The 10,631-nt window shown below is 40.8% G+C and overlaps 1 protein-coding gene across 1 annotated transcript in view; it reads right to left on the bottom strand.

The window, feature by feature from the left end:
* Positions 1-7,593: 7,593 nt before the first annotated feature.
* The window catches only part of LOC106853603 (tyrosine 3-monooxygenase-like), a 28,869-nt gene continuing 25,831 nt past the window's right edge, over positions 7,594-10,631 (bottom strand). Inside the window, exon 11 of the mRNA XM_014876942.2 lies at positions 7,594-9,913. Within this exon, the coding sequence (XP_014732428.2) occupies positions 9,754-9,913 (160 nt within the window). The 3' untranslated portion in view covers positions 7,594-9,753. The remainder of the gene's footprint in view (positions 9,914-10,631) is intronic.

The following is a 10,631-nucleotide window of genomic DNA, read 5'->3' as shown; positions in this document are numbered from 1 at the left end:
TTCTATGACTCTGTGATTGGCTGAAGGTAAAAGCCTTTGGGGAACTGAGCCTCCTGTTAGTCAACAGGCCAGAGTTCCAGGTGTATACTGATGCCAGGTTGTGGGGTGGGATGCGATGCAAAATCTTACTGAGGGTTTCCACATGCAGAGAATATGTCCAATAAATCCAGTTAACTTGATGTTACAGAACAAGCCTTTCTCAATTGCTCTTCATTTAGAGCAGTCCTCTTCACATGGTAAATTAGATGTCTGCTAGAGTGAACATGTGCCCTTGGGTCTCTAACATGACACAGGTTGCCTTAGTGGAAGGTGGTAGAATTCTTTCTGCTTTCCTTCTCTCTCACCTCCTCCATCCACTACATTTTCATAAACAGTTTGAGCATTTAATCCAATATTGCCTCTTCCAAGCTCAAGGATGATCCTGACAGACAGGAAGCCAAAGAAAGATGAGATGAGGCCTGCATGGATAAAACGGGAGCTCTAGACAAACCTCGAACACAAAAAACCCCCCAAAAACAAAAAACATGCAAGAGGTGAAATTAGTTTCAGATCTCCCATAAGGAATACAGATATTATATCATGCAAGGATGAGGTTAGGAAAATGAAAGCCCAGCTGGGGTTGAATCTAGTGAGGGATATAAAGGAAAACAGGAAGGAGCTCTACAAGTGTATTTACAGGAAAAGAGAAAAAAAGTGGGGGGGAGTGGAATGTAGGCTTGCTGTTGAATGAGACCATGGAAAAGACTGATGTGTTCTTGGCTGGAGATATGGGACAACCAGAATCTTGGTGAAACAGTGCACCTGATGATGATTAGCCCCAGGCGACTGTACAGACCAAGGAGATCCACCAGCTGCAAAGTGTCTCGGCAGAAAGGGCTTGATGGACTGCCAGTGCTGGTGGACAACAAATTGACTATGAGCCAGGAATCTGCCCTTGAAGCAAAGGTGGCCAACAGCATCCTGGATGGCATGAAGAAGACCATTGCTGGCAAATGGAGTCAGGTGAACTTTCCTTTGTGCTCACCAGTGTTGAAACCATGTCTGGAGTGCTGCAGCCACAAGGATAAGGACAAAAACATACAGGAGTGAGTCTAATGAAGGAACACGAAGATTTGAAGGAACATGAAGATTATCCATGGATTGGGGCATGTGGCATACAGGAAGACACCGAGAAAGCTGCAATCGTTTCTAGCCTGGGAAAGGGAAGGCTCAGCGGGATCTGAACAATCTGTATAAATACCTGATGGAGACAGTAAAGAGGGTAGATACCCTTCTCAGCAGTATCCTGTGAAAAGAGTCAAGACAATGGGCACAAAACCAAATAAGTGAAATTCCTTTCAAATTTTAAAAGCCTTTTTTTTTTTGTTAATATTGTGAATGGTCAAATGCTAAAACAGGCTTCCCTGAGAGTTTGTGTAGTGTCTATCCTTGGAGATATTCGATACCTGGCTAGATTAGACACAATACTGAGCAACATACTCTAGTTGTCCCTCTCTGAGTAGGGTGTTGGAGTACAAAATCTCCAGAGGTTGCTTCCAAACTCTGTGATTCTGTACAGTAACACATTTATTATTCCAGGCACATTTCTGATAGGACCAATGCTTCTATGTACAACATTTTTTTCCCTTTTTGGTAGAGAAGAAAAACATTTCTGTCTTTTGATTCTACTTTCAGAATAACACAGTTATGGTGGGATTTAAGTGAGTCCTCATGCTCTCTTCAGCAGTTTACTCTGCCCTACTTCTCCTGTTGCCCAAGGAAACTTATTGAAGCATCACAGCTCATCTTTATCCCCAGCTTCTGTCTTACAAGGACATGTAAGAGACCTAAGAATATATTATCTTTTCATGTAGCATAAGCACAGGATATGCCTGAGGCATGAAGAGCAGTACGTGCACTGCAGGCACTCTTCCACTCCATCTCTGTGTGACAGTGGCCCTTTAATACAGGAACAGATCACACATCCCTTACTCTGCTTCAAGCACAGCAAAATTGCTGCTCAGGACCACCATGCATCCAGGACTCTCTCCCATTTTTCCCCACCTGCTGTGCTTTTGGTTTTCTCTTCCACTGACCAATAGTGTGAAATAGCAGAGCTACTGTGGAGTAACAGGTTGTGTACTACATATCTTGAAGATGTGCTAATTTCATCTCTCAAGATCTTGTTAGTGAAAGATTTTCATGTCATGCTCAAAATAACTCCTTTGCTGAGGGTGGAAGTCTGTTAATGTGACAAACGCTGAACCTGTTTCTCTGGAGAGAAATTGCTAGCAGAAGACTGTGATGGTGTTGTAGGAGGAATTCAGAGCAAAACAGTTCTTGATGGTTTTTGTTGGTGCCCTCAGCTACATGAGTACCTTCTTCCTCATATCAGTGCTGCTCCTTATGTAAAAAAATATTTCCTCTCGCTCTATGTTTCCTAAATGATACAATTTATCCTTCTCTGTGTTGCACACAAATATAAACAGGATTTCACAATCTCAGATCTGTTATATTAGAAAGCAAAATACCTGAACTTCCTCGCCTGGATTCTCAGGCAACATAGTACACCATATAGCATAGCCTACAACAGCTCTTCTGAAATTCTGTTGGAATACCACTTTTTATCAGCTTAATACAGAACGAAGCCATCAGTACTAATCATATGGGGGCCCACAGCCCTCTGTAATAGTTTTAGTGTCTTTAGCTGTTAGTCAACACTAAGGCTTTGGTAAATTTCTTGAATGTGAGGAAGAATTTACCTAAGTTCATCAGGAAATTCTTTGTAGAATCCATATTTTCCATTTAAGCAGTAGAGAGTGATGTGTTCTCTAGCTTTCTGTATAATGACATCATTACTTCTTTACTTTATGTTTTCAGTCTAGACAAATAGAGATGTCAAGGCAATAGGAAGTCAATTTTCCCCATGAATTTTTTTTCATAATCTATCTTTAGTTCAATTTAACCAAGTAATATCAGTACAGAAATTAATGATGTATCACAAAGTACAGAGAAATTGCCCAGGCAGCCAATATAGTCAGAAAGCCAGTACCACATTAGTGATGGGGTGGGATTATTCCCAAACTGTGTATGCACATGACAGCAATATTGGATGATACATTTGTAACAGAAAACCCACTCTGGTGACCTTTAATTTGTTTTCTGCCCAAGGATAAAGATTACAATTGCAGGAAAGTTACTAAGCAACAGTGGCTAGCAAGTTTCATTTACAGCACTCCTTCCTCCTCAACCTCCCTGCAGCTCACACAGTATTTCACAAAGGGGCTAAACCTCAGATTCAGTTGCAAAGCCTGCCTTTGTAGGACACTAGAGACACAGGAATCGAGTTAAATCATTTTGTTTACTCAAATTTAAACCAAGAAATATGAACTAATTCAAGAGTCAGAACCAAATTGAAATGTCTGAAGTACAAGAATTAAACTCTGTACAAAATTCATATAATCATCCAACACACATTCCATTTCTAACCCATCAGTTTTGGGATTCATTCAGGAAATACTTAAAAACAGGCCTTTCTTCCTTTTTTCCTTATTTCTTTTCTTTTTTAATTTTACAGGTTCTATTGAGACTGCTCCTTACAGCCTTGTACAAAATACGATCATCTGTCATCTTGTCAGATGTTATTGAAAGACAGCATTTGTTAATTAACAGATTAATAGATATTTTCCTTCTATGAATTAATTTTAATTGTCTGTTTATATCAGAGTATCTAAAGTGTGCCAGTCTACCACTTCAAAAAATATTCCATAATTCTGACAGTTGGGGTTTTTTTTCTCTGTCAGTAAACATAATAGGAAAGTACTAAATCTGCACAGTGATATGACTGTGAATGGATCCTCTATTTTTACTTCTACATTTTAGCTATTAGCCTGCTCAACAGAAATTTAGCTGTTGATTCTGAATCTGCAAGTGAGATGAAACTGGCTTCACTAAATTCAGCAGTACCTGCTGTTTCATTGCACGCCATGCCCAAACTCCACAACTCCACAACTTCAGCAACAGCTGAAATAGAACACACCATTGTAAACAGTATCCAAAATTGTTTTAAGGCAGGATTCTTCTACTTACTGTACCTGACAAGTGTTAGATACTATGTTTTATATTTATGTTTAAATCTATCACAGTTAATGTTGTGAAAGATTATCTTGAAGATTAACACCACTGGTTGTGGATGGGAGTAGAGATTTGTTTTGGATACATCAGATAGTAGCTGTTACCTTCTTTACCCAAATGTAACCATTTTGCCAGGTCTTAATTGCCTTCATCAAGGGCCAGGTTTAAGAATGTCCGTGTGTTGCTCAGGTTCCACCCAAAACCCTGGGAAAATAATCTTGAACTTTCTTGTGTTCAATGAGCTAATTCCCCCCATTTGCAAGCACAAATCAAAGGGATCAATAAAAAACATTTTAAACTAAATAAAAAAGCTCTTGACAAAATGGTTAAACAGGGTAAAAGGGAGCACCTAGCATACAGTTACAGGAACAATAATTTTGCAGTCTTCTGAGAGGGCAGTGCTTGGCCAGCTGCTTGCTTTTGCCTTCCAAAGGCAGCCTTCACTCAAAATTTAGGACTCCTGTGTCTTGCAAGGCAGCAAGGCCTTGTCAGCTTCAATTTTCACAGAACTGTAGAATCAAAGAATTGTTAAGGTTGGAAGAGACCTTCAAGATCATCCAGTCCCACTGCCCACTCAGCACTACCACTGTAACTCCTGAATGATTAAGCCACATCCCCCAGTGCCAGATCCAGATATTTCTTGAACACCTCCAGGAACGGTGACTCCATCACCTTCCTGGGCAACCTGTTTCAATGCCTGACCATCCTAGCAGAGAATAAATTTTTTAGATATCTAGTCTGAATCTTCCCTGAAGGTCATTTCTTCTTGTCCTCTCACTGCAGGCACAGCAGAAGAGACTGATCCCCACCTCCCTACAGCCTCCCGTCAGGGAGTTGTGATGAGGTTCTCCCAAGCCTCCTCTTCTTCATGCTAAACAAACCCATCTCCCTTAGCTGTTCCTCATAAGATGTTTTCTAGACCCTTCACAAGACTTGTTGCCCTTATTTGGTGTGCTGTTTTCCACCACATAAAAAACTATTTTCTAAAGATCTCTTTTTCTGTTCTCTATCTTTTATATCATGTGTTCAAAGTTAAATGACTTAGATAAGGCTAACATTCCTCAGTCTGGTTTAAAACATCTGAAATTACTTTGATTCCTCCATGCTCTCACAGGTACAGAATTTCTTCCTTTATACCACAAAGCTCCCGTTCAGACAAAAATGTTTCTCAGATATAATGAAACAGCCTATACAAAGCAAACATGTTTCAGGCATATCTACTGGTCCTTTCTGTTCCTCATGCCTTTGCTCTGCCAGTTGTCAGCCTTTCTGGTCCTTTTCTAGTCTGTCTTTCTTTCCCCTGGGGAATTTGTGTGGTGGGAGAGGGTGCCAGAGATTTGCTTTCACTTTGGGCCTCAGCCACCAGCTTTACCCAAACCTAATGTATATTTAATATGATACAGCCAATAACCCTTTCTGCCAACCTCTGATCATGTGCCAGCTGAAGAATGCTGCAAAGTAATGTCTTCTGACTAAATCTGAAAGCCCACATATAAACTCCTGATTAGTGGTGGGTGAGATTACTGGGGCTGTGTGTATGTACCCCTCTGTTTCTGTGCCAACTGGAATTTCTCCATACTGTAAGATATCTATGGAAGCAGGCTCCAGAGAACCTTCTGGTTTTGCAGTAGGTGCGTAAGGCAAAGCTGCTGCAGGGTTTTTCCTGGGAGCTTCATTTCCTGACTCAAAAAGTCGGGTAACACTTCTGTGCACGGTTAATTGGTGGTCATGATTCACTGGGGGAGTTATGGCGTTTCAGTGATGGCTGCAAGGAGATCTTCATGCATGAAGTGTACATGGAATTTAATGATGTAGGTTTCTTTGAGAGTACACTACCTTTTCCATGGAAGCTTGATTTGTTTTCTTCTTTCTTCATCGATCAGCAGAGACAAAGAAGACTGAGAGTAATGAAGTTTCTTTACTTGGAAGGTCTTTTTTCTTTTGTTTTTTTCCCTACTCACCCCTCCTTCATCTCACCCCTCCCACCTCAGCATTTCTTAGTGGTAAAGAAAGGTTTATATTCACCAGGTAGTACAAAGATCAAAATGTTAAGGGAACCAGAGGGAAGTGATTGAGAAGGTCTTTCTGAGGATGACAGCTCTGCCTTGTAATACAATACTATTTCTCATGGGAGTGGGTGGGAGGCCAGCCTAAATTTCCTCTTGCTGTCCTGCCAAATTCCCCAAATTGCATAACTGTGTATTCTCCTTACACAGTGGTACCCTTGGCATCACTAGCAAATCTGCAGGGAAGCAGTGAAGCAGCTGGAGACTTGAAGGTGGACCAAAATTGGTAGAGGACAGACTTGGTTAGCCAAAAAACAAAACAAACCCGAACCCACAAACTGAATTTACTAACTCTCCCATGTATAACCGAACAGCACAATACAGATTTAATAACATACACTATTTTCTTCTAAATGCACTCCATCTAGGAAAAATAAGTTTATCGGGATAAGCAGAGGGCCCATGGGGAGTTCATCAGTTCAGTTTCAAGTCACAAGATGTGTTTTACTTGGCTTTGGAACCTTTTTGTGCAAGATTAATATGAAACTGCTGAAATGCAAACTGACAAAAAGACATATTTTTACTGGTTGGTGCTTTTCCCTATGTGCCATTATTTTCATCAGGAGGCCCCATCGCTGCCTTTCCCATCACTGCTGCCTTAGACTGACAGGAGGATGAGGTACTTGTTGGCTTCTGTGAGGAAATGAAAGAATGACTATTGGAAGAGCAGAATGACCACTGTAACTCATAAGGATGTAACCCTGATGGCTTTAGTTTTGTCACTACACCGAATCAAAAGAAAAGAATTTGGACCTTCTTGGAGGGGAGTGTCAAGCACGGCTAGTCTGGTGTAGGTTCTGCCTGAGCAAGCAGGGCAAGATTTACCTACTTTGGAAAAATATTTATGCATCTTAAAAGTTCAGGTAGCCAAATCCATTACTTTTGCAGCTTCACCAAGTTTCACTGCAGCCTACCCTAGCCCTGTATGCCAGCTGACTACCACTAAAGCAAGGAAAAAGCAAGTACACCCACAGTGGTTTTGATAATCTTGCTCTTATTGCCTGTGTGCAGCACCTTAAACAGGCTCAGTGCTGTCACTGGGATTGCTTGAGAGGTTGGGTACTATTCAGCATGTGTAAGGGTAGGAGTATCTGGCTCCAAAATGGTTTCTTTTTCTCTCCTTGCTACAGGATCTGGAAAAGACAAGGGTGTGTGGGCGGGCCTGGAGTCCCTCCAAAGAAAGTGTGAGGCCTTGGGCAAAACAAATCCATCAGGTCTCTCATTTCTTCCAAATATAGGTCTGTTCTGAGTAATAGCCAAACTCAAGTCTAAATTCCACATTGAACCATTTCAGAGGGAATACATGAAAAAGACCCTATGGCCCAGAGAGTCCGTCTATAGAAAATATTTTGATAGCTCTTCCGCTCTGGCATTATCTTCCACTTAAAAAGAAAGAAAAGGAAAACACACAGAATTGGAGCACATGATTCAATTTTCACTGAAAAAGAACTGATTGATGAAAATAATACTTCTGAAAACAATATGTTGTGAGCTATCAAATATTTTTGCCTATGCACCAATTGGCAGGAAGCAGACAGATAAATTATTACAATATGTAAGAAAACAAATTGCTCTGAGGAGGAATGGTATTTGTGTGTGTCTGTTTATGAGCAGGATAAGTAGAATTAAACCCATAAAAGCATGCTGAGAGATCATCTTCCATCACAGCAGAAATGTACTGGAAGCAAAGGAACTCACTTCAGCTCTGTCCCTGGCTGAATTTCTAGCAAAACATGGTTTATGATATGCAAGTGTTCTCCTGGAGTATAATTTTTTAAAAAATTAAAATAAAAAAGGAGCTTGGGATGTTCCTGCTGTTAAGAGGAAGGGGGTCTCATAGCCATTTTTGCCAAGATACTTCCAAATTTTCAGGCATCACCACATTTTAATAAAATGGAGCACTTGCAGGAGATCCACAGATCCTGAATATTGCTGCTCATGGGAAAATTTTTGGAAGTGCTGTAGATACGAAGCTGTAAGAACCAGCATTCCATTAACTTCCAATAAGACAGTTTCTATAGAGCCTGACAAGTGGAAAAATCACAGGGAGGTAAAGTCTGTATGAAATAACAGCCTCTGTGGTGACTGTCTGTGTACGTGTTTGTATCCCACAGCGAGGAGTTCAGGCAGAGATGGTAATTAATTTCCCGATAAATCCTTTTCCATCAAGAGCCAAACCAACTCACATTTTCCTCAGAGCTCAGATCCTGTACACTGGCAGGTGGTAGGTAGCACTGGACAAAGCAGCCATGTGCTAAATACAATTTTGAATAAATAAGCAGAGCTTCTAAGTGGCACAGGATAAATTTACCTTTACATTTGTTGATAATTATCACCCATTTTGAGCCATGAGATCCACATTTTCCTGACTTATGCCATGCCTGTAACCTGCATCGACCACATCTGCTTGCACTGCTGCTAAGAGGAGAGGGAACCCTTCTTGTCTGGTGCATCATATTATTTTCCTGAACTATCCTCTATTTGTACATTGTAGAGGAAGGAAGGGGACACAAACAACATGAAAGTCTGGAATAGGCAATAATAAGACTGATTCTGGGAAACATGACCTGTGGAACATAAATAAATTTCAGGCACATCTCAGGATCTGGAGAGGGAGACAAATTGCAGAACATACCAGATATTTTTTCCATAATAAGGCTATACAGCTGCTAGTGGTTGATCTTAGATTTTCCACTAGGTGTTCCATAAATTTGGCCTTTTGATCACTATTATAATCATCATGACATCAAAAAGAGGCAAAGATTTCTAATAGTATCCAGGGGAATCTGAATTTCATGAAAAAAAGCAATGGAAGCCTATTTGCTAAACGGCTTTTTACAAACCTTTCCTTACACAAGAATTTCCTTCCTGGAAGTTTAATTTCCCATTCAAATTAAACATCCTTGTATGTGACAGAGCCAGAGTACCTTGGAGCTTTTATTTTCTGCCTTTTCTTTCAATGAAGATACAAATATTCTGTGATCTTAAATATGATGAGAAATCATTTTGTTGTATTTCAAGGCTACTGAATGAGTACTTAAAAATAAATAGTGAGCAGAAGAGCTCCTCTAACAAACTATTTCATTTACATGTTTTTAGGGGTCCATTCATAGTTTGTGGGCAATAGCTGATGCTAATTGCTAGCAACAAGGAGTCAGCTGCAAGGACTGCTCACTGTAGCCAGATGTTGTGATTGTGCCATTGAGACACCAAGTACAAAGCTGTGTGGATGAAAAGTTACCATGCTATTTTGTGACAGATAACTTGAAAAGGTGGCAAAGAAAGAAAAATAACCTGTAAGAGTCACATAACACATAAGTGTGCTACAAAGAGATGTAGCTCATACCACCTACCAAAAATTGGAGTAAGTCTTGTTTGTCATTGGAACATTCTAAGCAGAAGCTCATTATTTCATCTAAGTCAGCAGTCTAAATTATGGTGAAAAGATTACCTGAACTAAGCTAGTTCATGCATTTAGGGTTTCTGCCTGTGAGTACAACTTCATCACTAAGCCTTCAAGCACTAGCACCACCTACAAGTATCTCAGTGAGAGGTGAGATGTACTGCTGTGGTTTTAAGAGAGGTTTTCAAGAGCCAAGCAGAACTTTCTCAGTTCCTCTTTTATCTGGTGGAGTGTCCTCTTGATTTTCTGTGGTGTGTTCAAAACCTCTATGCTGCTGGTGAAGGGGTCATAGTGCAGAGCAAAAGGCTTCTTGATCTTCATTGTGTAGTTCCTGTGGGGAGACAGGACAGAGCTTCTAGTTCAAAAGGCATTTCCTTAAGTGCAAGACATGCAGGACATCATTCCTCAGGGTGTAGACATGGCCTTACTGGGGAGCAGAGAATGCTGTGATCTCTCCTCACTGCTTCTCCTGAGGTTTGCCTGGTGCAGCACATCCTGCCCACGGCTGAACCTCTAGCAGCCCCAAAGATCTGCAGTGCCTCATCTGAGCCTGGCTGGCTGAGACCTGTCTGTGCTCTCACAGCTCTGCATTCACACAATTCAGAGTTATTACAACCACAAGCTGAGGAATGCAGGAGCACAGCATGTCTGCCGCCTTCACTTCCAAGAAATAACCTGGAGCAGCTCTTTCTGTGTAATATTCTAAAAACCTGTTGATACTAGGCATCCTGGGCTATTTTTCTGTCTCTATTAAAAGAAAAAAAACATGATTGCTTGCCATTTTCGACAATATTTCCATTAAGTGCACGCTGGTAGGAACCCCCTCTACTGATGTTGCCTTATGTTTTCCGTGCTGACAGATTCTTGTGCCTTCAGTTATTTTGAGCAGCCTTGGCTGTGCAAATGTCTTGAAAAAATGTATGAAAAAGTTTCATGCCTGAGAGTGGTGTATTCCTTGTCCTCATACGTTCTTTGCAGGTTTGCCTGAGTCAAATTCTTTGCAAGTCCTCTCTCTTCTGCCAGTGAGTTCTCATCCATGTTTTTACACA

The sequence above is a fragment of the Sturnus vulgaris genome, chromosome 5, assembly GCF_052056855.1.
Source record: "Sturnus vulgaris isolate bStuVul1 chromosome 5, bStuVul1.hap1, whole genome shotgun sequence".
In the NCBI taxonomy this organism is placed as follows: domain Eukaryota; kingdom Metazoa; phylum Chordata; class Aves; order Passeriformes; family Sturnidae; genus Sturnus; species Sturnus vulgaris.
The sequence above is the reverse complement of the archived record's forward strand: the minus strand, read 5'-3'. Positions and strand labels throughout refer to the sequence as shown.